Source organism: Apteryx mantelli, chromosome 21 (assembly GCF_036417845.1).
Source record: "Apteryx mantelli isolate bAptMan1 chromosome 21, bAptMan1.hap1, whole genome shotgun sequence".
Lineage (NCBI taxonomy): Eukaryota > Metazoa > Chordata > Aves > Apterygiformes > Apterygidae > Apteryx > Apteryx mantelli.
The window spans coordinates 7,550,131-7,575,654 of record NC_089998.1 but is presented as its reverse complement, the minus strand read 5'-3'; the positions used below and the strand labels follow the sequence as shown (position 1 = coordinate 7,575,654).

Below are 25,524 nucleotides of genomic sequence, written 5' to 3'. Positions count from 1 at the left end.
AAAGGACAAAATGGTAGAGGTTTGTCCCTGTTTGCTCCTGTGCCCGACTGAAAGCAGGGATTGAAGGCTTTGCCTCCTGCTGGACTGCAGCACAAATGCAACAGTCTGGTTTATTGTCCCTTCTCACTCCCCCCTCCCTGTCCATCAAGGGATGGTTCTCTTATGAAAGACTTCTGACAAAACTTGATCAGACAAATAAAACTTTGTATTGCCACAATAGCTTTTAGTGCAGTGTCTTGGCTAGTTGCATTTGTTAAGCTTTATAGCACCTTTTGAGGTAAGAAAGCGACATGGTAAATGCAAAGATGTGCCAACTTCAGTGGCAAAGCTGGGAGCTGAGCCTTTTCTGGCTCTTTTCCCCTCAGCCCCTTTCCTCTCTCCTTTGGAAGGATTCATGTGTTACCCGACTCTTTCAAATGCTCTAGTGTTAGCTTGCCACGTAGCTGTCTGTTTTGTGTTATGTGGGTTGACTTCTTGCCAGACTGACTGGTTATTTTCAGGATTTTGTGTGGAGTTAGAGGAAGATGTTCCTAAGTGGAGAGCTCTGAAACAGAACTTGTTTGCTATAAGCGACTGAGGAAAACAACCTAGCTTGTTCATCTTCTTCCCCTCTACCTCCTCAGGGTCTCATCTGGAGTTTACGAGCCAGTGGTGATTGAAACCCACTAAATGTGAAGAACAGGGTAGAGCTGCTGGAAACGGACCCCCTACCCAGTCCGCTGCCACATGGATGCCAATCTTTACCTCTCTTCATGCAGCATTCCAGAAGGGATTTCTCCACACCCCTCCCCATACGTTTGCACTGCAGAACTACTCCGAGACCACTCCAAATCATGCACTTTCCCTGTGTTGGCATTACCTTCCTCCACTTCCCAGTTCTTCCAGTGCCTGCCCTCCCCATGTTCCTGATGAGATTCAAGGTGTCTTTTGGGGTTATCCTTACTCATAGAGGATTTTGCTCTTTTGCAGTCCCTCACTCCACACATTCATTCACAACAGGAGACTTCTCAGCTTCTGTCTCCCCAAACCATTGGGTTATACCACTGTGAACTCTTGAAACCACTGGGGGAGGAGGGTTAGAACTGGGGGAGTTCTAACCAAACTGAGAGCTGCTTTTTGGTGACATGGTGAGATAGCTGCTTGCAGGATGCTTTATTCCACTGATTCTGCAAGGGAACATCACCTTCCCAGGCAGCAGTTTTACTGAGCAAAGTATGCTATGGTGTGCACTTCACCTTCCTACCCCTCAAATCCCCAAACATCCTCTTCTCATAGGAAATATCTCCCAAAAGTGCATTTCCGAAAACTACCGCAATCCATATGGGAGTTGATAAATGGTTAAATGCTAGTGCTTGTTATACCACTAACTGTATTACCCCCTTCCACTGCTGGGCATGGAAGGGCAGGGTTCATCTATTAGCATTAGCAGGAGCACTTTAGAGGTTCCAGATTTTACCTGGAAGAGGCTTGTACTTGCTGTTCCAGGAGCATAATCCATGTTCCCTGGACTGACTCAGCAAATAGTCACTGTTGAGGCTTGGAATACAAAGCCTCCTTTTTGGCTCAGGAAGGGAACTGCCTTTCTTGGACCATGAAGAGAATCTTGTTATCTGATAACCCTCTCCTGGGCCGGAGCAGGATGCAGTTGACTGTAGTGGTCTCTCGTTGTGGTGATGATTAACAGTTGTCTCTCTTGGCCTGGGCCAGAAATGGAATTTGGTGTTGGTTGACCTTTCCGACCCTGTCAGCAGGGATCTATGCCTGAGCTGATTTCTTTCAGGGCTGGGGAAAAGCTCTGACTAGGGCAAGATGAAGCCTCCATCTTTGCCTTCAAAGGTAGAATGGAGGTTTTCTGCCATGTTAACCACAGCAGCTGTTCTTACCTGCTCTGTGGCAAGTGAACTTTTCTGATAAGGCTTCAAACTGTTTTCTGGTTGATCTTTCAATTGCTCTTTCGTTTGATTTCTGCAGTTGTCTGACACTTTAGCTGCCTCTTTTCCTTGCAGTGCGTAGCGGAGACTCCAGTCTTTCAGCTCCCACTTATAGATTCTCCTGGCAGCTGAATTGCAAATGAGGATCTATGCAGACTCCAGCCATGGGCTGTCAGCAGGCTGTGCTTGCAGCTCTTCCTGTACAGAGACTTTCAGCCTATAAGCTATTTCTGTGTAGTACCCTTTCCTCTTTGCTGTTGTACTGTGGTAGCACTCAGCAGCCGTGCACTTTGAGTGGTGGCACGCTCCGAGGCATGGCCAGGAATGTGCCCTCCTCTGACACATGTGCGTGCACACTCACACATGCACACACTCGTCCCATTTGGTGAGGAAAGACTTGTAACAGATCACATTGTTGTTCAAATTCTAGTTACTGTAAAGGCTTTTTTAAAAAAAAAAAAAAAGAAAGAAAAAAGAAAAGGATTAATTGTGGTCTCTGTGACCAGAATGCATGCAGATGAGCTACTGGAAAAGGGAATTTGGCAGATTATAAGAAACCAGAAATGAAAGCGCCTTGCTTTCTTGCCCTGCTAGCATGGAGATGGCTGCATGGAGAGGGTGCTAGGCAGTGTAGCAAAGCTATACAGCTGCTTACTCTGTTTTCGTGGTTTCTCTACTCAAGTCAGTAGGTTTCTTTTTGTAGTTGGACAGACCACATATAGGATGTGAATTTTTTCACCCCTTCTCCCTTTCCCCCCAAAGGCAATTAAATTTGGATCAGGGCAAGAAGGGGTATGACAACACTTTGGTTTGGTTTAATGTAGGGAAGCATTATCGGATCTTTTGAGTCTGTGTAAAACAAAAGCTCTTTCACACTTGCTGATGTATTTAACAGTGATTTCTTCCTTCAGTCTGGGTAGGTTTGCCACTTGCTAGCAGGCTGGTGAGTTCCCTGCTTGGTCTGGGTGAGACGGGCGCTGTTCTTGGGATGCTGCGTGTTTGCAGGAGAGGGAGAACTGGCTGCTTTTCTCTCTCCCTGGGCCTCTGCCAGAAAGCTAGGACTGACCTGACCCCTCTGTTCAGGTTGGTGTGAGGGCAGTAGCACGCTCAGACAGTAACGTGCGTTGCTCTGTCTGGAGATAGCCATAGCGGGAGCCGAGGGGCAGGCTGCTCACAAGCACAGAGCACCTGCTGCTCCCCGGGGGCCAGCAAAGCCCTTCTGGAAATCAGGTCCAGCATGCTGTCAGTGTGGCAACAGCAAAAAACAGGCCTTGAAAGGGGCAAAAATAACCCAGGAAAGAGGCCAAGCCCAGCTCAGTTCTGCTGCTTTGCTTCTCTTCCCATGAAAAACAATGATAGTCACTGTCAGAGCAGTTGGGAACCAAGGGCTCTTTTTCTGGGCTCCAACTGGCAAGAGTCTGCTGCTTTGAGACGCTTGCTGCTAAGCACGTCATGAAATCCCCTGTGGGACAGAAGAAGGAATCTCTTTCCAGTGAGGCAAGAGGGGAAGCAGTTGAGCTGTTCGGAAAGTTGGTCTTCATCTTCCCCAGGCTGGTGGAGGCATAACTTGCTCTGTCACGTAGCTGTGGCCAACTTGGACACGTCTCTGGCTTCTCTTCCAGCAGCTTGGCACATCACTGCTTGTGTTTCTGATAACTGTGTCTCATAGGGTATCTCTTTCTTGTCTCCACGTCATTATTGGCTCCACAGATCCTGGTCTGTAAGTAGCTTTTTAGCTCTCCTACCCCTCATTTTGAAGAAGAAAGCAGCCCTAGTCATTCAGCCTAGCACAGCACAGCCAGGGCTGGAGTACCCCGAACAGACGGACCTGTGGAGAGAGGAAGGAGCAGTCTACTTCTATTTCTAGATTTCACGCTGAGCTCCAGCCACGCGTCCCATCGTGAGCGATGCCCGGCAGCTCCCGGCCGGTGGCGGGTGTACCTAGCGGTGCTGGAGGAGGCTGGCGTGGAACTGGGGCCGCTCGGCCAGCCGACTCGCTGCCGTCTCTCGGGAAGCTGCGCTCGCGAGCACTTTTTCCTTGTGGCATCGCTGCCATCTGTTCCTTGTTGGACTTTGAACATTTAAGAAGCGAATCAGTTTCCAGACCCAAACCGCTGGCTAGTTTCCTTTGGGTTTTTTTTTTTTTTGTCTTGAAGTTTATTGAATTTTTTTATAAACCCAGCAGGCTGGTGTTTTTTGACTGCATTATTGTTTCATTGATATTTTATTCCTGAGGGGCTGAGGGGGGACTTTGCTCCCCACGTTGTTTCCCTTCTCAGGGGATTCAGAGGTGAATTAGACAGGTAAAAGGACCTTATTGGCAAGACTCTGCATCCCCTGGGTCTCTGCCACTGGCGAGCAGGGCTGCTCACTCCCGGCTGACCCGAGGAGGGCAGAGCTGGCTCTCTGCTCCAGCCTTGGGGCCAGGTGAAACGTGTGGGCTCTGCTCTCCCAGTTTCTGGACCTCTAGTTGGTGGAAGCCCCTTGCAAAGAGTTGGGAAAATCAGTGTAATTTTTTTACTAACTTTTTTAAGAAACAATATAAAATGAGTGAATGTCAAAAAAAGATAGTCAAGGATCAGTGAAGGAGACGGGCTTCAGTTGGAAATGGTGATGGAGAAAAGGGGGAGAAGGATGTTGCTCCTACATCTTTTTTTGTATGGTTGGCACTTTAAAAGGGGGCCGTCATGCTGTCCTGACCCTAGGTGTAAGGAACAGCCGAATTTGTAATCTCTTCCCCCTCATTGCCACATCGCTCCGACCCTTACGGAAAGTTAAGTCCTTTTAAATGTTTGTTTCAGTTTTTAGAGGGTTCTGAACTGGGCTGAGACCCGCAGAAACAGATTTCATTCAAATCTTAATAGGAGGGGTTGACTTTTATTTATTTTGTTGTTGCTGTTTCTTTTTAAACTGGTGGTTGTGCAGCTGGACTCTGCACGCGTTGTTGTGAACCTCTGGGAAACCTCACTCCAGGTACGCTAGAGCACCTCGGCCGAACGCCCCTCCTGGAGAGGGGCCCCCGTCCTGCCCTCCCCTCGCTCCCCTCCTCGCCGCCTTTACCGCGGGAGCCGCGAATCCATCCTCTGCCCCTCCTTCCCCAACCCGCTGCCACCCCACCTCGTCTCTAGCTGAACGAGTTGTTGCTCTGGTGACTGAAGCCCTGTAGACAGGGCTGGTGCCTGGGGACAAGTTCCTGCAAACACTGCCTGGTAGCAAGTGTTTGTACCGAAAAGCCACTTCCTCGCTGGGGATTCATTGTGCAAAATTCCCCCCCTTCCCTCCCAAGAGCTGCGTTGTCCATCAGCCCACCTTCACCATCCTAACCCGACCTCTTCCATGTCGCGGTCACCCCTACGCGTCGGGAGGGAGCCAACATGGAAACCTGGGAAACAAAAGGAATTTGGATGAAGCTTTGGAGCTGGAGGTGTGGCTGAGCCTCTGAACTTGCCTCAAACATAAGAAATAATGGTAGAGCCCGTATTTTTGTGGGGGGAGGGAGGGGAAGGGGAGATCGTTTTATTTTCTTGAAAGTTATTGAGCTTGGTGATCTTCAGATGAGGTGCGCACTTGATTTATATCAGATTCTATAGAGAGATCACTGATATTTTTGGAAAGGGAATGGGTCTATGCAAACTTCCAAAATTGCTTGAAAGATAGTTTAACATTTTTTTACTTTGAAATCTAAAGAAAAATCTAACTTTTTTCTTAAAAGCAGAAGTGCGTTTAGAAAGAGAAGCTACTTCCACTGCTCTATTTTGATGATGATTCTTGGAAAGTTTGGGCTGGAGGGAATGACTATTTTTCACCATTTTTATCTTGCTCCTCTAGTTTTGTTTCTTTTTCTAATGGAATGCTGTGCCGTCTTTGATTCAACAGATTGTGTTTGTATTTTCTGTATCTGGTTCCTAACGTAGAGAAATAACATATATGAGGAAATCATTATAATGTCAAATGTTGTTATGGTTTGGGGGAAAATAAAGGTTTTTGGTACTTCACACTGATTCTTCTTGGTGGGTTTTTTGGTTTTTGGAGGGCTTTCTTTGTGTGTGTGTACATGTGTCCTTTGGTTTCAAAAATATCTGCTAAGGAAGCAAAGGAGTCAGGCACTGGCTCTTGGCATGCAGGGCCCAGGAACAGGATTTGGCTTCCACCCTCCAGGATTTCCTCGGCAGCCGTGTTGCGATGGGTCCGGAGACCCCTGCCAGCCGTCCCTATCGGCATGAGAAGGGGTTGGGGAGGGGGCACGGCCTGAAATCCAGGGGGGAGGTGAACTGGCACAAAGGCAAGTTGCCAGCAACATCTCGTGTGCCTGAACGCCATGTCCGAGCAGAGGCTGTGCTTGAAGGGCCTCATCCTACCGCAGTCCAGGACCTGCTGCTGGCTGCAAAGGCCGGAGGGGAGCTGTGGCTGGGGAGCGACCCCCAGGCAGAGGCTGGGGCAGTTTCACCAGCCCTGTCAAAGCCTCAGCTGTGTGCTCTGAACATCTGCACCTTTCGATCCTGTTTGGGGTCTCCCCCTTTCCCTCTGCCACCTGCCCTTCCCTGGAGGATCCCTGTTGGCCCTCAGCCGCTTGCTCTTGCAGTGCGTGCGTGGAGGAATCGCTCTGTGATGCAGGATGAAAGGATCTCACATTTTGGAGCTGTTTTTCAGCAAGTTGGCTTCGGGATGAGTCACTTCCATCAAAACTCACAGGCGTCAGGGGTTGGTGGAAATCAAAACCAGATCAACCTGCTGGGAAAGGAAAGGGAGGGCGGCGCTGGGAAACACCTCTGTCCTTTCCTTAAGCCAGGTGACGGCACCGCAGTCGCGCTACACGGGACCCTTCAGCCTCCTGCCACTGGCATTTCCATCCTCCCCCTCGCTCGCGTGCCGGCACGGCTCAGTCTTGCTGGGTGCCTGTGTGGCATTGCGCCTATTCCCGCAGGGCTGCAGAGGCTCGCTGGGTTTTTGCACGGGATTATCGACTGCCAGCACACGCAGGCCTTGGGCTCACTGCTGCCCCAGGCTGGGCTCGGTGGACGCCTGCGGGGAAGAGCTCGCCGCAGGCTGAAGAGCAAACGACAGGAAACGGGTCTCGCTTTTATGGGCCAGAAGCTGAAGTGACAGAGGTTTTCTTGGCTTTGTTCCTGTGGCAAGATGTAACGCAGGCGGCTGCGGAGCTTTTCCAACACATTATCCTCCTGTTTACATGTTCGCTTTCTTCTCATGGCCCTGTGCAACCATGAACCGAGGGGTCATTGGCAAAGTCCACTGCTTAAAGGTTAAAAAAAAGGAAAAAAAAATCTCTAAGTGGTAGTAGTTCAGGGTAGGGTTTTTTGGGGAATTTTTTTTTCCATAAATCCACTCACTTCCTCTGTGGTTGTGATCGCAATCCTGGACATCCCCTTGCTCAATGTATCCCGGCCAGGCCCAGCTCTGCCCGCGGCCGCGCGGGGGAAGCGGCAGGCTCGCGCTTCCCCTCCTCGCTGCGTGGAGGGAGGAGGATGAGCGGATGAGCGCGGCCGCGGCCTTCCCCAGCCTTCCTCAAAGGAAATTGCTAACTATCAAATTAAAAAAAAAAGAAAGAAAATTAAAATTTATATTAAAAGTGTTAATAAATACAATTGTGCTGATATTAAAATTAAAGTATGGTTACTGTACTAAACTGTAAATTCAAATGTTAAAGAACAGTAGCCTAAATGAGCCAAGGCCCTTGGCCAGCCCCCCGGACTACACCTCCCGTGATGCTCCGAGGGAGGCGCGCCTACATTTCCCACAATGCTGCGGGCCGGAGCCCTCCCCCGCTGATTGGCTGTCTGTCGCCGAGCGTGACGGTGGGCTCGCTCCCGTCAGGCCCGGCGGGAGGGCGTGGCTGGATCCCTGCCCGCTGATTGGCTAGCGCCTCCCGGAAGAGCGCTGCTGGCGGGGAGGGAGCCCGGGGCTGCCCGTCGCCATGGTGAGTGGGGGTGGGGGTGTCTGCTCCCCCCGGGCCGTCGTGGGGGGGGGGGGCCGGGGGGAACCCGCCATCTCGGGAGTTGTCGCCTCTTCTCTGGGGGCGTTGGGCGTCTCTGGGGCAGTAGGGGTGGGGGGGAGGTTATTGCCCCGCTGTGGGGGGGGGGTCTGTTTCCCCTCTCTGGGGGGCAGTGAGGGGTTGAGGGCGTTGTTGCCCCCTCTCTGTGGGGCCTCTCGTCCTGTCACTGGGCACCGTGTCCTTTTGTCACCCTCCCGTCAGATACTTGTACATACTGATAAGACTCCCCCTGAGCTTTCTCTTCTCCACGCTGAACAGTCCCTGCTCACTCAGCCCCTCCTCATATGAGAGATACTCCAGTCCCTTAATCATCTCTGTGACCCTTCACCGGACTCACTCCAGTAAACCCGAGTCTGTCTTGTACCGGGGAGCCCAGCCCTGGGCCCGGTGCTCCAGGTGTGGCCTCACCAGGGCTGAGCGGAGAGGAAGGATCACCCTTCTCAGCCTGCTGGCAATGCTCTCTCTAATGCAGCCCAGGATACCATTGGCCTTCTTGGCCACAAGGGTACATTGCTGGCTCATGTCCAACTTGGTGTTCACCAGAATCCCCAGGTCCTTTTCTGCAAAGCTGCTCTCAGGCTTGTTGGCCTCAGCCTGTCCTGGTGCACGGGGTTGTTCCTCCCCAGGAGCTGGGCTCTGCACTTCCCTTTGTTGAACTTCCTAAAGTTGCTCTCTGCCCGTTTCTCCAGCCTGCGGAGGTCCCCCTGACTGGCAGCACAGCCCTCTGGTGTATCAGCCACTCCTCCCAGTTCCTTCCCAGCTCCCTCACTCCTGTAGCTGTAGTGCTTGGCAGCCCAGGGTGACCTGGCTCCATGACGAATGGCCCTTGGATTTCCTTCAGAGGCAGTGAGACTCAGCGTGTCCATGCCTGACCCGCTGGTGTCACAGTGGAGCTGGGTCATGGCTCATCCTCGTAACACTGGGCGTTAAGAATGCACTGGGTGTTAAGGCTGCTCTGGCATTGAGGAGGGAGGCAATTTAGAAGGGGCCAAACTGAAATGTGGCCTGGAGAACCTGCCTCTGACAAGTACTGGGGTTTTCATGGTGTTAAATGTTCAGGCTCTTGACTTTGCTTGTTCCTCAGGAAATAGCCCAAATAGCACAATGCCTTCCTAAGCGTGGTGCTTTCTGCATTGCAGGCTTATGGATAGAGTCTGAACTGCCCCTGGTCCCCTGCAGTCTGTCTGGGCTTTTCCAAGGTTTCCATCTATCTGTTGAAGTGATCAGACCACGTAGCTTGAAGCCTGCTGAAGCTCAGCAGAAGGTTGTGTTGGTGCGGGCTGGGAGTTAGTACTTCAAAGCGCTTGGTCAGAGTTGCTGCAGTGTGCAACTTGTGTGTCTGCTGTAGCAGCAGGACGTGAAATCTCTGACTGCTCCAGAGGAGGAGGGCATGGCTGTTCTCACTGAAGCGTTTGTGATAAATCATTCTTGCTACACAGGTTTCTTCCCTTGCGTTCTTTTTTTCTTTCAAAACTGCAGCCATGCATTCTCATAAGCTGGGGCACAATAAATATCATGTGCCCATTAACTGTTCCTGCTCAGACACCACAAAGTGCTGATCCTGCTCTGACTCTCTCTTACTTCGCAGGCCACGGCAACAGACCAGGTGGTTGGATTTGGCTTGGTAGCCTTCAGCCTTGTTCTCTTTGTTTACTACACCGTCTGGATCGTCATACTGGTATGGGTCTTGCTCTGCCCGTTGCAATCTCAGGAACTTTGCTACTGCGTCTGCCTAGACTTTATTTAGGTGCTGATGTGTCCTCGTGTCTGAAAGAACTCAGCTTTGCCAGCTTCCTGGTGAAAAATGTCAGTGTAGAATTCCCTGTAGTTCACTGGTGCACACCTTGCCCTTTCTAGGTGTGCCTGCCCTTGTCCGGGTAAGATCAAGCTCAGACTCTGCCACCTGCCCTGCTGCTCTGAGTCGGACAGATTTGGCCAATGTAAGAGTTGAGGCTCACCTGAACTGTCATCGAGAGCTAAAGCCAAGCCATTCTGAAGGTGTCAGATAAGGATCGTTGTCATTAGTGTTCACTTTTGCTGTCTTCCGATTCCTGGTTTTGGTGGGAGGTGACAGAGGGAAATATAAAAAGAGATTCTACTTACTAAATCTGGGGCCCACTAGGGAGAAGAGTTTAGGGAATGTGGAGCTCTAGAAAATTGGTTGCGAGCCTGACAGTTTGTCTGCTTCCCTAGACACATCAGCTGGGGTGATGAGTGGTATCTCCCTGGAAATCCTGGAAAGAAATGTCTCCCTGTGAGCTTTCCAGGTGCAAGAGGTCTGGTTCAGCCTTGGGCTGATGTCTGAATTCCTAGCAGCTTCCCCTCTGAGATCTGAGAGTTTTGGATTCCCTTCTGCAGTCTGCTTACTCTGTTGTCTAATATATATTGATATAGTTTGTAATCTTACGAGCTCTATATGTATACTCTCTGCTACCTAGTAATCACTATACTGCTCTCTAGCGTCCAAAGTATTCCACTTTCCTCAGCTAATGAATCCTGGCCGGATCTCCATGAAACAAATCAAGTACTCTCTCTTCCCTTTTACAAACCCTAGAAAGTCCAGGGATTTGATGGGTTCAGCACCAAGCAGGAAGTCAGTCCCTGCCCAGCTTGAAACCCTGAGCTGCGGGGCTCCTATGCCATGTCCTGTGGACATCCCCTCTCAGGCTCTGCACTGCACTACCAACCGCTGAAGTACTTGACTGCCCTTTCATTATCGTGTTGTCTGCAGCTGCAGTGCTGTTGCACGGTGGCCCTAGCCACATGCAGGTCTGGTCACCCTTTTTTTAGGCCTCTTTTCTAGCCTCATGTTTCCATCCTGCTTTTAAAACCACAAGGCTGCAGGTGTTGGTGAGTGGCCCTAGCGCTGTGCCCACCTGCTGATGCGCCTCTGTTTCTGCAGCCGTTCATCGACAGTGACCATGGGATCCATCAGTACTTCTTGCCCAGGGAGTATGCCGTTATTATCCCTGTGGTGGCCGGGCTCCTGCTGCTGCTGTTTATAGGTGAGTGTTATCTCTGAAGTTCTAATTAGAGGTTTCTAAATTAGAAAGAGGGAAGAGGGTTCCTAGGGGGTTAACTGATGCATGACACTTGTGAGACGCTGCCTGTGGCTCTTGCAGCAAGAGCTCAGCGTAGCACTGGGTCTGTGGCATGGGCTCTGGTGGTGTGTGCGTGTGTGCGCGCGCGCATCTGAGACTCCAATTGTTTGAGCTTGTGGACGGTGGAGTTGTTTCTCTCCCACTCTGCTGAGGTTCTGTTTCTCACTACAGTGTGTTTCAAAAGCACCAGTAACTGGAAATTTTCTGATTGAACCTGTCCTCTTTCTCATGGTAGGCATTTTCATAGCGATTGTGATGTGGAAGAACAGGAAACCTGCAAAGAAACTGGACTGAAGGCCCAGCTGAGGGAGTTGAGGAGAAGGCATCCACCCCGCAACATCTTAGCTGGGGAAAGACTTTGCCTGCAGCACCAAGCGGACACCTCTTCCAAAGCTCTCTTCTGCAGTAGAAGTGCTGCTGAGCTGGCTGCTCTCTCTCCAATGTTCCTACCTGGAGAGGTGCGACCTGGTGTAATTTACAGCTTACGGACCAAAGGGAAGCAAAACTCTGACCTACAGGAGCCATCCAGAAAGGGACCATAAGTCCGGCTATGACGGATCTGCTCCTCAGCTGGGGCTACATGTAGCGGCGATGGCTTTAGCCCGTGCTGTGGGGGGGGAGCAGTTGGGGCACAGCGGCTGTAGCCACTGGAGTGTGAGCCTAGCTCTGAACTGTCAGGTGCTCAGCCTCTGGGGAGTTCTTCTCCTCTGCTCTTCCTGTGTCCAGTAGTTTGTTCCTTATGGTTTTTTTTTAACTGTTTGATGAGTTTTTAATTGGATTCAAGATGTAGAGGAAAGAAAGAAGACTCTGGGCTTGCGAAAGGCAGACTTGCATTTTTCCTTTGCCTGCTGGAAGGGCTAATCATGGTCCTGGTGGGCTTATGTTTAGGAAGAGGGACCTCTGTGAGGCTGACCTTGCAGAGGATGCAGCACAGTGCCATTTCTGCTGTTCTCTGGCAGGTCTGCCTGCATCCCAGCTGAGGGGATGGGGAGGAGGGTTGTGCCCTGGACTGCAAAGGAAGCATTTGGCTCCTCCACTAATGAATGCGGTTCCAACCACAGCTGTCAGCCACTGGCTTGGTTCCTGCCCTTGGCAAGGCTCTGCACACCAGCATGGTTGGGGCCGAGCGGACAGGCACTGCAGAGCTCCGTCCTCCCATTATGGGATCTCTTCTCCTGGCAGCAGCTTCTGCCCTTAGGTGTGCAACCCTGGCAGGTCCCTCAGACTGCAGTGAGCTGGAATCGCCCTCAATAAAGGTCTGCAAGATCTTGGTCTCTGTCCTCTTCCTATGTTGAGTGCAGAGGTGCAGTAGGCCTGCAGGGAAGCAGGGATGGATTCTCCTCCCCATCACCAGAGCTGCTGTGCGTGGCCCTGGCAGTGCCTAGTCTTGCTTGGAAAGGTCCTGCCAATGTCCACAGGTTTTCCTTGGCCCTTGTCCCACTGGTGCAGCCCAGCAGTGGGAGAATTGGGGCCACGGGGAGGTGAAGATGCAGCTGGATCGAAAGTACCTGCTGCCTCTCCCCTGCCTTTGCTGTGTCTGGCAGCAGGAGCGGAGACTGGTGCTGTCCCTTGGGAGCAAAGCAGTGGAGTCACGAGAGCCCGTCATAGGGTCTCCCATCCAAACACAATGACTGGGAGCCCCATGGGAGGAAGCGGTAAAACCCCGGTGTGGTGCCAGGCAGGAAGGAGCCAGAGAGAACCTGGCCAGGACCGTGAGTGACGTACGTGGCCTCGTGCGGACTTGCTGGCCCTGCCGCCCTGGGGACGGCTGCTTTACTCCAGCAGCCGTGATGCAACAGGAGGGCAGAGCCGGGGGCACTTGGATCCTTCGTGCCCATACTGTGAACTTCCCCTGTAAGGCAGCAGCGTTTCTTATCACCTCCCATCCTGCTCGGGAGCACTGCCGATTGCTAGGAGACCTCCCTGGGTACTGCAGGTCTTAGGAGCCTGGCTGTGGTTGAACCTGCTGCGGGGCTGGAGCTCGAAGGTGTTAAGCAAGACTCCAGCTGGAGGTTTCTCTTTCGAGCTCATGCGACTTGTGCAGAGGCTGCCAGGCTGCACGGCGGTCGTGCTCGTGTGCTGCCAGTGCCACCTCCCTGAGGCTGAGCACTTCGTTTTCCCTTGTCCGCGTCTTGCCGCTTCCCCTTCTCCCTTTCTGAAATCTCCAGCTCCTCTTCCCAGCCTCTTGGCGCACTGGAAATAGCTCCAGCCAGCCCCGTGCGGATGAGTTCATGCTGACACAGGGGTGCTTCACAGGGAGAGGAAAGCAAAGGGGGAAAAAAATCAGTCATGTCTCTTAGCAGTTTTCCCAGGCTGCCGGGTCCGGAGCTGTGCTGGGGTTAGTCCTCCCTCCTTCCCTCCCTCCTTCCCTCCCCCGCAGCTCTCCTGCCTCCGGCTGCCTCAAGGACTCGGTCCCCGTGCCTGCTCCCCTGGCCCCAGGGAGCCGGCGTGCGTCACCGCGGCCTGCCCAGGGGCACAGTTGGCAGCGCGGTGGGAGGCTCGGAGGAGCCCAGGTGAGAGCTGCCGGAGGGCTGAGGTGCTGGCGGGGCAGAGGCTGGGTCTGGGGCAGGCAGGAGCCCGCCGGGCTCCCGGCACTGGGAGGGTTTGGAGCAGTCGCTTCCCCTTTTTTGGGTAGGGCTGCAGTAACCAGTGGTCGCATTGCGGGGACCCCGCGGGGAGCAGCGGCCACTCGTGCCTGGCTACCCCGGCACCCGAGGGGCTGCAGCCCCAGTCCCCATCCCGGGGAGCACCACTGCCGCGGGCTCCGCTCGGGAGTCTGCCTGTGAGCTCCGGCTGGGGAGCGAGCGGGACCCCGAGCCCCAGGAGCCGCCCTGCCCCAGCCCCTGCGGTGCTGCCGCCCCCTGCCTCAGTTTCCCCGGTGCGGGGTGACGTTCAGGCCAGGCCGGGCTGCAGAGAGGAGGCGTTAGCACCTGCAGGGATGCTGCAGGGGAAGTGCCGCGTCTCCTCCGCGCTGCCCCAGCCCTTAACCCTTGCTTGCCTGCACCGTCCTCCCCCAGGAGCCCCCCCGCGTGGGCCTGGGGACGGGGCCCCCGGGCGGACAGGACAAGGTGCAAAGGGGGAAGGGGCTCCCCGAGGCAAGGCCCGCGGCGTGGGGCAGCGGTACGGGGGTCCATCCCCCCGGTTCAGGCCGTGTGGGCAGCCCTGCCCCCCTGCTGCATTGCTGGCGCTGCGGGGCGCCGAGGCCGGCTGATGTCACCCGCGGGCGCCTGCGGCAGGCAGCGTGCCGGAGCGGGCAGGGTGGGCGCCGGGCGGGAGCTTCGGCGGTCGCGAGGGACCTGCCGCACCCCCGTCCCCCTGCCACCCCCCCCAGTTGCCGGCGGGAGCAAGGAGCCAAGGATGCAGCAGTGAGCGGCCGCAGGAGGAGGAGGAGGAGGAGGAGGAGGAGGATGCGGAGAGGCAGGGAGCTGCCAAGCGGCTCCGGCAGGGAGTAACCCCGCAGGCAGGGGCCCGGGGGAGCGCGGCGGACCCCGCGGGTGAGGGCAGCTGCGGGCAGAGGTAGGTGAGAAGGTGGGGGCCTGCCCTCCCCGGGGTGCGAAATCCTCCCTGCAGGCATGAAAAAGAGAGGGAGCGTGTTCAGCCGCGGGCTGGAGCGGGAGCCGAGTTCCCGGTGGGTCTGATACTGCACAAACTCCGTCCTCGGGGCCTCCCCAGCCCATGGGACCCCGGGCAGCGAGCGGTGCCCCGCGGCGATACCAGGATGCTGCCCATCTCCAGGGTCCCCCTCCGCTGCGGGGGGCCGCCGGCACGGCTTCGCCTCCCCCCACTTTCCGGGGGGTCTCAGGACAGACCCCTGCTTGGAGTCCCCGTTTGGGCAGCGCCTTTCCCGCGGGACCCCCAGGGCTGTGCGAGGCGCCTATGGGTGAGGATGAGGATGGGCACCGGCAGCTCCGGAACGGCCCACGTGTGCACAAAGCCAGGTGGCTCCACGGTTCCGGAGCGCCCCAGTGGGGAGCAGTGGCCGTGAGGGTCCCCCGGGTCACCTCGTGCCCCGGCACAGCTTTGGGGTCCCCGCTTCCCCCCAGCAGCACCGCTGCCCCACGGTGCCCGTGCCCTCCTCACCCCCGTCTCCCACCCGCAGCATCCCCGGCTCCGGTGGTGGGACCTCGCGGGGATGACGGCACCTGGCGCAAGGACTGACGCCACGGAGGCCCGAGGCTGCCCCGGAGCTATGGTGAGCGGGTGCCACGTGGGCCGGGGTGGGCCGTGGGCTCCGCGTGCCCCCCCAAACCCACCCTGGTGCGCGCCCTGGGGGCTCCTCACCGGGACCCCCCCGGCAGGTCCGAGCCCCCAGCCCTGCTCCGGGCTCCGCTCCCGCCTCCAGGCATCGCCAGCACGGACACCCGAATCCCCCCCTCCTCGTCCCCGGGCGGCGAACGCGGCCGCAGGGGGTTTGGGTGCCCCGCTGGGCTGGAAGGGGATCCAGGGCTGGCTCTGGCCAAGCTCCCATGGGATCTGCCCCGCTCCGCCCTCTCCCACCCCGACCCCCCGCCCGGGGCCGCGGCCACCCCGGGCACCGGCGCTCTCGCCCGCAGGCGGCGGCGGAGGCCCCGCGGGAGAGGTGCCCCCGGGCCAGGAGGCGCTGGCTCTTCTGGAGGGTGCACCAGCGCTGGAAGCTCCTGGGCGTCTTCGAGATCGACCCCGAGCACGAGTTTTACGGGCTGACCTGCCACCTGCGAGCGGGGCTCGGCGCCGCCACCCAGGAGGCCATCGACCACCCGCCGGCGGTGAGCGCGCCGGCCGCCGGGGCTGCTTCCCGGGCCGGGGGGACTCGAGCTGCCCCACGGGGAAACTGAGGCACGGCGGGCGGGAGGACAAGCCAAGTCCTGCTGCCACGGCACGGCCACAAGGTCCTGCGCAGCCTGGCCGCACCCTTGGTCATCGTCCGGGGTGGGGGGCAGCAGTGCGGGACCCCCCCCGGGCTTTGCCCCGGTCCCGCGCACCCGGCCGGGCGCTCACCTCGCCGCCCCTCCGCCAGGACGTCCCCGGCGAAGGCGACTGCGTGGCAGTGCTCAAGCAGCCCCACGAGGTAGGAGACTCCGGAGGGGGAGACGGCGGCCGGCCCCGGGCGCCCGCGCGGCTCACGGCACCTCGCCGGTGCCGCCGCAGGGCTTCGAGCTGCGGACGTACGCGGCGCCGGCCTTCGCCCGCCTCCGGCGCTCGCTGGGCCTGGCCGAGGAGGAGTACCAGGCGTCGCTGTCCTCCCGCGGGCCCTACCTCCAGTTCATCAGCAACTCCAAGAGCCCGGCCGACTTCTTCCTGACGTGAGCGGCCGCCGGGAGCGCGGCGCCCCCGGGTAGCTCCCCGCGGCAGCGAGGGCTGCGGGCACCCGGCTCCCGGAGGAGTCCCAAGGGCTCAGGAGCCCCTGAGGCCCCCCGGGGCCATGGAAACCGGCAGCAGCAGGCGATAGCTGGATGGAGCGGACCTGTGTGGCGGCCTGCCGGGGTGCAGGGTGCTGCGGCACCCTGTGCAGCGCAGGGGCCCGCCGGTGCACTCCAGCACCCATCTATAGGTGCCCATGTCCATCCCTGCACAGCCATGCCCACATGCACACCAGCACCCATCTATAGGTGCCCATGCATGTCCCTGCACACATATGCACACCCCTGCACAGCCATGCCCACGCGCACACCAGCACCCACCTATAGACACCCATGCACATCCCTGCACACCCAAGCACAGCCATGCCCACATGCATGCCATTGCCCACCTATGGGTGCCCACACACATCCCTGCACACCAGCACCCATGCCCTAGCCCCAGCGAGAGGCAGTGCCCCGCTGCCTTCCCACCCAAGCCCTGGCAGCAAAGCGGGTGCCGGGGCCACTGTACACGGGGGTTTTGGGACCCCTCGCCCTCCGCCTCCCCCGAGCGCCCTCCACCTCCTCTCACCCCAGGCACGACAAACGCTTCTTCCTGAAGACGCAGAACAAGCGGGAGATCCGGTTCCTCCTCTCCAACCTGCCCCGGTACCTGCGGCACCTCGAGAGATACCCCCACTCGCTCCTGGTCCGCTTCCTGGGTGAGGCGGGGGGACGGAGCGGCGCGGGGGGTGGCGCGGGGGTGCTCGCGGCCGGCTGGCACCCCGCCCCGGGCCAGCGATGCCCCGAGCGGCGCTGAGTCCCTGCCCGGCCCCTCACCGCGTCCTGCCTCCCTGCCAGGGGTTCACAGCATCATCCTGCCCCGACGGAGGAAGGTAGGTGCCGCCGGCCGGCGCCGCGCGGCCCCGGCGCTGCCTGCGCCCGCCTCACGCCCGCCCTCGCCCCTCTCCGCCAGAAATACTTCATCATCATGCAGAGCGTCTTCTACCCCGACGAGAGGATCCTGGAACGGTGAGGCCTGTCCTGGGCGCCCGGTGTCCGTCTGTCCTGGGGCAACCGGCGTCCATCTGTCCTGGTGTGCCCCATGTCCGTCTGGCCAGTGGTGCCTGTTATTCACCTGTCCCGGTGTGCCTGCGTCTGCCTGCCCCAGGGTGCCCCGTGTCCCTCTGTCCCAGTGTGTCCAGTGTCCATCTGTCCTTCGTGCCCAGTGTCCATCTGTCTGTCCTGGTGTACCAGGTGCCTCTCTGTCCCAGGACACCCAGTGTCCATCTGTCCTAGGCTACCCAGTGTCCATCTGTCCCAGTGTGCCCAGCGCCTGCCTGTCCCAGGCCACCCAGTGTCCATCTGTCCTTGGTGCAAAGTGTCCATCTGTTCCAGGGTAGCTCGTGTCCATCTGTCCTTGGTGCCCAGTGTCCATCTGTCCTCAGTGCCCGGTGTCTGCCTGTCCTGGGACAGCCCGTGCCTGCTCCGTGCGGCGCCACGCTCCGGGGCAGGGGGCCGGGGTGGCCCCGGGGGGGGGTCGGGGGGTCCGAGCCGCTCGCCTGCCGCGCAGGTACGACATCAAGGGCTGCTGGGTGAACCGCCGGGCCGAGCCGGCCGCCGAGGGCAGCCCGGCCGTCGTCGTGCTGAAGGATTGCAACTTCGAGGGGAAAACCATCGCCCTGGGTAAGGCGGGCGGCGGCGGGGATGGGGGCGGGGGGGGAGCGCGGCACCGTCCCCCCCCCCCGGGCCGGGCGCTGAGGGTGCCCCCGCGCGCGCCCGCAGGTGCCCAGCGGGCCTGGCTGCTGCGGCAGCTGGAGCTGGACAGCCGCTTCCTGGAGGAGCTGCGGGTGCTCGACTACAGCCTGCTGCTGGCCCTGCAGCCGCTGCACGCCGACGAGAGGCGGCCGCCCGGCCTCGCCTTGGCCGGCCTCGTCGCCCGCGCCGCCCAGTAGGTGCCCGGCCTCCCCCCGGCCCCCCGCCGCCGCCGGGGGCCCGCGGGCACGGCGAGGCGCCGCAGCCCGCCGCTGACGCCCCGCCGCCGGCCGTCGCCCGCGCAGGTCCGTGGAGCAGAGCGGCAGCTCGTGGAGCGCGGCCGGCGCCGCGGGGAGCACGGACCCGGCATGTGAGCCGGGCGCCCGCGCCGCGGCCCAGCACCGGCGCCTGCTGCCGGCCAGCAGGAACCCGCTGCACGTGCTGGACGGGCCGCAGCTGCGCTACTTCGTGGGCATCATCGACCTCTTCACCGTCTACGGCTGCCGCAAGCGGCTCGAGCACCTCTGGAAGAGCATCCGCTACCGGGGCCAGTCCTTCTCCACCGTCTGCCCCGCCGAGTACGCCCGGCGGCTCTGCCGCTGGGTGGAAACGCACACGCTGTGACGGCGCCCGCCGCCCGCCGAGAGCCACCGCCGCGGCCCGGTGCCTGGGCGGGAGCCGCCGCGCTGCTGGTCCCCACCACCAGCCGGCACGGCCCGGGCTGCCATCGATCGCCCCCAAACCCTTCGGTTCCCGCGCCAGAAACCCTAAGAGCTTTCTCCTAAGAGCCGCACGGACCGGGACGGAGGGCCGCCCGCTGCTCTGGCATGCATCGAGAGGGCCAGGTCTCAGCAGCACCAGGAGTGCTCCTCCGGACCCAGCCGGCACCGCCAGGGACTATCGCGAGCCCTGCGCCGCAGCAGCCCGCGGGGACGTCCCCGTCCTGCCCCCAGGCTGCCGGCAGGGGAGCCCCCCCGAGCCTCTGCAGGGTCTCCAGCCCTCGTCCCCCGGCCCCCCAGCAGGAGGGTGCCAGGGAGGCCACACGGGGATCCAGTTGCCACTATCGGATAAGGCAGAGCGATGCCTGGGGCCTCGGCCAGCAGGGAAACGCCACGTCAGAGACGGTAGCACCCACGCACCTAAAAATAACGCTGTACCCGAGCAGCCCGCGGGGGTCACGTGATAACGCCGTGCCGCCGGCTGCGGCTGAAGGTCAGGACTCCTCGGCTCTTCCTCCACAAGCGTCCCGCACGACCCGCCGCACCGTCACCACCCTTCATGCCTCAGTTTCCCCCCGCCGACTGCCTCACCTGGCCGCAGGAGGGCCCGTCCCGCGTGGCCAGCGCCGGCCACATCCGTGCCATTCCCGGGTGCAGCCTCCGGCACCGGGCAGCGTTTCAGCCACCCCACCGTGTCCCTTCCCCGCTCGCCGTGCCCGCCCGGGAGGCCGGTCGTGCCGGGTGGGAAAGCAGGGACAAGGCGCCACGGAGAAGCTAAGCAGCCCCCCACGGCCTCGCTCCCGGCGCAGCACCGCTCCCGGCAGCCGCAAATATTTACCCCCAGAGCTGGGGCGCCCCGGGGCGAGAAAGCACCGGGTCTGGCTTTAAGTGACCTTATGGATTAAAAAAGATCTGCTGCGGAGGGGTTGCACGAGTGGCTGCTTATTTACTGTCTTGGCAGCCCAGCGGGCGAAGCGACGCTCCTCCTGCCGTGCAATGGCTCCCAGCTGCTGCCGCTGGCCGTGCTCCCGGGGGCGCGTTTCCTCCTCGCGGCACGTTCGTTCGGGGCGCGGTGGGAGCCGGGCGCAGGGACGCCCGGGCTTCGCCGCCTGCTCGGGGTGCGTCGCTCCGTGCCTCAGTTTCCCCATCCGTGGAAGGAAGCGCTCCACCCGCTCGCCTTGCCCGCAGCTGCCACCCACGAGCAGACGCTGCGGGCACCCAGCCCCAGCGAGATGCAAATGGCCGGGATTAAAAAAAGACGCTCGCGGCCCAGGCGGGAAGCAACGTGCCTTCGCCGGCCGGAGGGGCCCCGTCCCTCGCCCGGGGCCGAGCGCTGCCCGTCGCGCTGCCGTGCTCCGCACCCCAGCACCCACAGCCGGTCAAAACCACCCCTAAAGAGCTCAAAGGCCGCTGCCTTATTAAGCCGCTCGAGCACCCTGGGCACGGTTCCCCGGGCCCGCGGGGGCAGGAGGAGCCTGGCCGTGCCCCCGTCACCTCCTCTTTTTCAGCTGCTGGGCGCAGGGTGGGGACCGGTTTCAGGGTTGTTTCTAATATTTCTTTGGCAACAGCTAGGGAAAACATTGAGTGCTGTGCCGGCCCCGGGGCACTTGGAGAGGAAGCCAGCTCGCTGCGGGGACGTTTCTCGCAGGTGCTCTGCTGCCTGGCCCCGCCGTGACGGGACGCCGAGCAGCGGGGGCCAGCAAGGGGGTGGGGAGCAGGGTGCCGAAAGGCCACCCTGCCCCGGCCCCGCTCCGGAGCCGAAAGAGCTCCCGGGCTGTCACCGCCGTGTCCGTGCTCGCTGCCATGGGCTAGTCGGGGCGAAGTGACGCAAGGAGGTGAGAGAGGGGCATGGAGGGTCACGGCCGGGCAGGGCTGGCTGCCAGGGCGCCGGGCCCAGGGAAGCCAGGGAGGGCGGAGGAGGGTGCTGCCGGGACGGAGCGGGGGAAATGGGGGCTGCTGCTACCAGGGGCACGTGGGACGGCTGCAGGGTCGGTCCGGGGGGTGCCGGTACCAGGGGCACTCGGGATGGGTGCAGGGTCGGTCCTGGGGGTGCCGGTACCGGGGCACTCGGGATGGGTGCAGGGTCGGTCCGGGGGGTGCCGGTACCGGGGCACTCGGGATGGGTGCAGGGTCGGTCCTGGGGGTGCCGGTACCGGGGCACTCGGGATGGGTGCAGGGTCGGTCCGGGGGGTGCCGGTACCGGGGCACTCGGGATGGGTGCAGGCTCGGTCCGGGGTGCCGGTGCCGGGGCTCGGTGCCGGGGCTCGGTGCGGGCGCGGGTGCCGGGGCAGGGCAGGCCGGGCGCCGGGGCCCCGTCCCGCAGGCACGTGGCCGGGGCCGGGCGGTGCCGCTGCGCGGCGGGCGGGGGCGGTGCCGGTTCCGCTCCGCCCCGCTCCGCTCCGCCCCGGTGCGGCCCCGGCGGCGCAGCCCGGCGCGGGCCCGGCCGCGATGCGGGGCGCGGGGGCCGCGGGGGCCGCGGGGGCCGCGGAGCGGCGCCTCTGCGCTCGCCGCCGCCGCCACGGGGGCTCCCGGCGCGGTAGGTGGCGCCGGGCACCGGGGCCGCCGCTTGGCGCGGCTCTGCGCCCCCCTCCGGACCCGGGGCCCGGCCCGGCGAGGGGGAGGCCCCGGGGGGTCCCGGGCACGGGAGGGGGGGGGTTCCGGGAATGGGGAGGCCACGGGGGGGGCTCGGGCACGGGGGGTCCCGAGGGGTCCTGGATACGGGGGGTCCCGGGAATGGGGAGGCCACGGGGCAGGAGGCTCGGGCACGGGGGGTCGCAGGGGGTCCCGGACATGGGGGTCCCGGGCACGGGGGGACCCCGGAGGGGTCCTGGCTGGGGGGGCAGCCCCAGGCGTGGGGGTGCCATGGGCGCAGGGGAGACCCAGCTGGGGGCGGGGGGGTCCCGGCCAGGGCAGTTCCCCCAGGCACGGGGGTTTCCCTGTGCCCCGGGATTCAGCACGGCCGGCTGATCCTGCTCTGTGCACAGGGTGCGAGCCCGGACGCTCCGGATAACCCTCCGCTCCCGAAGGATGAGGACACTTGTGAGTAGCCTTCACCAGCCGGCAGCCCCCGGCACCCCGGGGATGGGGAGAGCAGGGCCAGGGCGGCGAGGGGCCGGGGTGACCCTGTAAGCGTTGCGGGGTCGCTCGCCCCAAAAATGATGCTGGGAGAGGGCCCGGCCCGGCAGCCGCCCCGCTGGGGCCGGCACCAGCCCTCCTGCCTCTGCCGCTCGCTCCCGCGGGCCGAGGCCGGTACCCGCAGCCGGGAGGGAAACCCAACCCCACCGGGTTTCCGCGCGGTGCCGGACAGCACCCGAGCACGGAGCCGGAAATGAGTCACGGCACCGGCAACGAGCGCCTCTGCACCACTCTCCGGCACCGCGGGCGCCTCCGGCATCGCTCCCGCGGCGGGACCTCAGCGCCTCTCCCCGCAGGTCCGGCTCTTCCTTGCCCTGGTGTCCCTGGCCGCGCTCTCCGTGCTCTACGTCCTGCTCTGCTCCCACGGCTGCCTGGGGATGCGCTGCCAGCCGGCCGGCGAGCCAGGGAGCCCCTCGTACGCGGCGCCCCGCGTGCTCTGCTTCCATGGGTACAGCCGCGTCCCCGACGGGAAGGTGCGTGGGGACGGGCCTGCGACCCACCCGTGCCTCAGTTTCCCCTCCTTAAAGAAGGGTAAACCGGGCCATGGTGACTCCCGCCGTTCCGGGAGGGAAGGGGAAAGCGTTAAACGCGGCTGGGGAGAGAAGAGGGGCTGCGGAGGGTTGCGGGGGCAGGACCCGGCGCTCCCCGGCCAACAGCCCGTCCCGTCTGCCCGCAGCCGCTGGTCAGAGCACCGTGCCGCCGCTGCGCCCTCGTCTCCAGCTCGGGGCAGATGCTGGGCTCGCGCCTGGGGAAGGCCATCGACGGCGAGGAGTGCGTGCTGCGCATGAACCACGCGCCCACGAGGGGCTACGAGGAGGACGTGGGCGTGCGCAGCACCATCCGGGTGGTGTCGCACACCAGCGTCCCGCTGCTGCTGAGGAACCAGCCCTACTTCTTCAAGCAGTCCCAGGAGACCGTCTACATCGTCTGGGGGCCCACGAAGAAGATGAGCCGGGAGAAGGCGGGCCCGACCTACCGGGCGCTGCTGAAGGTGATGGAGAAGTATCCCAGCCTGCAGATCTACACGCTCACCGAGCAGAAGATGGCCTATTGCGACGACATCTTCCAGAACGAGACCGGCAAGAACAGGTACGCGGGGTCCTGCTCCTTGCCCTGCCCCTGGGCCTCCCGGCAGGCATCTCCCCAACCTTAGGGCCGTTGCTGCTGGCCCTGCAGGTTTTCTTGGAGTGGGAAACAGCACTAAAACGGAGGTTCGGGCTGTCCTGCTCCGTCAGAGCCGCCGGTGCTGTGCCGCGGCTCAGGGCAGCTCTCGCCTGCTTCCCCGGTCCAGCACGGCGGTCGCGGGCTGCCCCGGAGATGCCTCCAGCGCCGTCACTGTGCTTTGCAGGATGAAATCCGGCTCCTTCCTGAGCACGGGCTGGTTCACCATGATCCTGGCCATGGAGCTGTGCGAGCAGATCTTGGTCTTCGGCATGGTCAACGATAACTACTGCAGGTGCGGCGGGGGGAGGCAGGGCCGTGCCGGGGGCCGGCGCCGCGGGACACCTCGGAGCCGCAGGGCATGGGCCCGGCCGGGCGCCCCGCTGAGCTTTGTGCTGCGCCCGGCAGGGAGAAGAACCACTCCAGCGTGCCTTACCACTACTTCGAAAAGGGCCGGCTGGACGAGTGCAAAACCTACCTGGCGCACGAGCGAGCGCCCCGCGCCGGGCACCGCTTCATCACCGAGAAAGCCGTCTTCTCCCGCTGGGCCAAGAAGAGGAATATTGTCTTCACCCACCCGTCCTGGGCAGGCGGGTAGGGGGCCCCGGCCGCGGCGCTGGCGGCGCTGGACCGGCGTGGCGAGCGGCGGGGCCCATCGCCACCGCTTTCTGCCTGCTCTCGTTCTTCTAAGACCCGTCTCGGCTCTGCCAGGGCCGTGGTTTAAAGCCTTTTTCCCTCCCCCGGAGCGGGGAGTTTTGGTCGCAGCCTCCGCGGGGCTGGGAGCGACGGAGGCCCCGAGCGTCGCTCCACGCTGCCGTCGGCTCCGAGCGTCTCCCCTCACCTCCGGCCAGGCTGGCTCGCGCCCAAGGCGATCGCGGAGGCTTTCCGCCTTCGACGCCAGGATGAATGTTTAATATGGGATTAAACATTTACGCTGTTAGGCCCCGGCGCGACGCAGGGCGGGCAAGGTTGGCCTCCTCCTGGGGCCTAAACCGGTGCCTCTTGCAGGGATGAAATTTCAGCGCGGTCAGTGCCCGTGGGGCCGGGGCGAGCAGGGAGCCTCCGCCTCCCGAATCCTGCCCTCCGGGAAGGGCCTCCAACTGATGCGTTTTGCCAGCAGGGAGGCAAACCCGGTGCTCGCTGAGCTTCCCGCTGGGGGACGAAGGGGACATTTCCCGCTGGAGATGGCGTTTCCCCGTCTCGGCCCGTCTTTCGGCCCATCCTGGGACCGCGCAGCTGGGAAGGGGACCCGCAGCTCCTGCCGCGGGCAGCGCTCTCTGCGGTTTTGGGTAGCCCTCTGCACCCGCCCAGCCAGGAGAGGCCGGGGCCGTGCGTGCCGGGAAAGCGCCGCGTTGCCTTTGTCACAAGTGCCCTTGGATTCAGACCAAAGCAAACGTGTCCATTAAAAGCATTTTTAACTCTGCGCGGGGCCTGTTTGTGCAAACGGGGTGTCTGAAAGCCCGGGGGCGCGAGGAGGTTATGGCCGAGCCGGTGGCGGGGGCTCCGCAGGATGGACCGCGGCCCCCCCCGCACGGCTTTTGGGCCGGGCACGGGGTACCCCTCGCTCCCGTGCAGCGCCGCCAACCTGGGCGGCAGCCAGGTTTCGCTAGCGGCTCCCGCGCGCTGCCGGGGCCTCCCGTGCCCGGCACCAAGGCAGCGTTTAAACGGGTAAAATATGCCAGGCATCCGGGTGGGCCGGGCGCTGCGGAGCCAGCACTCCCACGGGGGCCGCATCCGATTCGGAAGAGCTCCCAGTCAGGGAAGGGCAACGAGGATGCCAGGGCCGGGCTCCTAATTCTTTACCCAAAAGCTCGTGCCTCCTGCTCGCGCCCCGAGGTCCCCTTGCCCCACAGGGCCGACATAGCAAATTCCCACGGGGGCAGGGGAGCAGGTTCCCGATGAGGTGGCAACGGCAGCGAGAGCGGCCGGCAGCGAGGGGAAGAGAGGTTTATATTGGCTCCGTCTTTAGTTGAAGTCAAGTGACCGAGACGGACGATTCGGGTCTCCGCGCAGGGCTGTTTCTTGGGCTGATGCCAGAAAAACCTTCCTGTAGGCAAAAGCAAACTAAAACTTCTTTGCTCCCCTCTGCTGCTGCCAGGACGTCAGGCAGCAACGGGGATCTTTAATGCAATGGAGCCGAAAGCCCTCCAGACAGCCGTCAGCCGCCGAGGAGGGCGCGCGGGCTCCCATTAACACCGGCAGCGGAGCTTCCCGCACCCTGAGAAATCAGTGACGGGGCCCTCGGAGCAGCCAGGCACAGGCCATGTTGCCGGTGCCCAGAGGGCATGTGGCTGTGGGCTGTCAATGGGATGCTCGGGGGGAGGCACTGGCTTCCGAGAAACGTGCCCCTGCTCCCTGGCAGCAGGTTGGTGTGCCGGCGGCCTCAGCATGTGC

General features: G+C 61.3%; 4 protein-coding genes across 6 annotated transcripts in view; all 4 read left to right on the top strand.

The window, feature by feature from the left end:
- EEIG1 (estrogen-induced osteoclastogenesis regulator 1) overlaps positions 1-5,932 on the top strand; it is a 39,655-nt gene extending 33,723 nt beyond the window's left edge. Inside the window, exon 12 of the mRNA XM_067308916.1 lies at positions 624-5,932. Within this exon, the coding sequence (XP_067165017.1) occupies positions 624-669 (46 nt within the window). The 3' untranslated portion in view covers positions 670-5,932. The remainder of the gene's footprint in view (positions 1-623) is intronic.
- Positions 5,933-7,776: 1,844 nt separating this feature from the next.
- On the top strand, positions 7,777-12,309 carry DPM2 (dolichyl-phosphate mannosyltransferase subunit 2, regulatory). The gene is made up of 4 exons (XM_013955775.2): positions 7,777-7,866; positions 9,530-9,619; positions 10,844-10,946; positions 11,278-12,309. Exons 1-4 carry the CDS (start codon positions 7,864-7,866, stop codon positions 11,334-11,336), a joined length of 255 nt encoding a protein of 84 aa, XP_013811229.1. The 5' UTR covers positions 7,777-7,863; the 3' UTR covers positions 11,337-12,309.
- A 992-nt stretch (positions 12,310-13,301) lies between these two features.
- On the top strand, positions 13,302-19,756 carry PIP5KL1 (phosphatidylinositol-4-phosphate 5-kinase like 1). Of its 3 annotated transcripts, none has more exons than XM_067309043.1 (11): positions 13,302-13,555; positions 15,142-15,234; positions 15,596-15,787; positions 16,039-16,089; positions 16,170-16,324; positions 16,958-17,082; positions 17,222-17,256; positions 17,337-17,392; positions 17,934-18,046; positions 18,146-18,311; positions 18,421-19,756. In XM_067309043.1, exons 2-11 carry the CDS (start codon positions 15,175-15,177, stop codon positions 18,737-18,739), a joined length of 1,272 nt encoding a protein of 423 aa, XP_067165144.1. In that variant the 5' UTR covers positions 13,302-13,555; positions 15,142-15,174; the 3' UTR covers positions 18,740-19,756. The 3 variants fall into 3 exon arrangements, with proteins under 3 accessions (XP_067165144.1, XP_067165145.1, XP_067165143.1); XM_067309044.1 differs by lacking the exon at positions 13,302-13,555 and adding an exon at positions 14,469-14,558; XM_067309042.1 differs by lacking the exons at positions 13,302-13,555; positions 15,142-15,234 and having other exon boundaries at positions 15,324-15,787.
- A 1,603-nt stretch (positions 19,757-21,359) lies between these two features.
- ST6GALNAC4 (ST6 N-acetylgalactosaminide alpha-2,6-sialyltransferase 4) lies at positions 21,360-24,553 on the top strand. The gene is made up of 6 exons (XM_067309045.1): positions 21,360-21,370; positions 21,819-21,873; positions 22,266-22,442; positions 22,646-23,058; positions 23,318-23,425; positions 23,539-24,553. Exons 2-6 carry the CDS (start codon positions 21,862-21,864, stop codon positions 23,726-23,728), a joined length of 900 nt encoding a protein of 299 aa, XP_067165146.1. The 5' UTR covers positions 21,360-21,370; positions 21,819-21,861; the 3' UTR covers positions 23,729-24,553.
- Positions 24,554-25,524: the final 971 nt, after the last annotated feature.

Excerpts from the sequence above, each read along its gene's own strand:
- PIP5KL1 (XM_067309042.1), top strand. The coding sequence starts at position 15,509 with ATGGGATCTGCCCCGCTCCGCCCTCTCCCACCCCGACCCCCCGCCCGG. Across the intron at positions 15,788-16,038 it reads CCATCGACCACCCGCCGGCG|GACGTCCCCGGCGAAGGCGA; the intron begins GTGAGCGCGCCG and ends CCCCTCCGCCAG. Across the intron at positions 16,325-16,957 it reads CCGGCCGACTTCTTCCTGAC|GCACGACAAACGCTTCTTCC; the intron begins GTGAGCGGCCGC and ends CTCTCACCCCAG.
- ST6GALNAC4 (XM_067309045.1), top strand. Across the intron at positions 22,443-22,645 it reads GCCGCGTCCCCGACGGGAAG|CCGCTGGTCAGAGCACCGTG; the intron begins GTGCGTGGGGAC and ends GTCTGCCCGCAG. Across the intron at positions 23,426-23,538 it reads GTCAACGATAACTACTGCAG|GGAGAAGAACCACTCCAGCG; the intron begins GTGCGGCGGGGG and ends TGCGCCCGGCAG.
- DPM2 (XM_013955775.2), top strand. Across the intron at positions 9,620-10,843 it reads CCGTCTGGATCGTCATACTG|CCGTTCATCGACAGTGACCA; the intron begins GTATGGGTCTTG and ends CTGTTTCTGCAG. Across the intron at positions 10,947-11,277 it reads CCTGCTGCTGCTGTTTATAG|GCATTTTCATAGCGATTGTG; the intron begins GTGAGTGTTATC and ends TTCTCATGGTAG.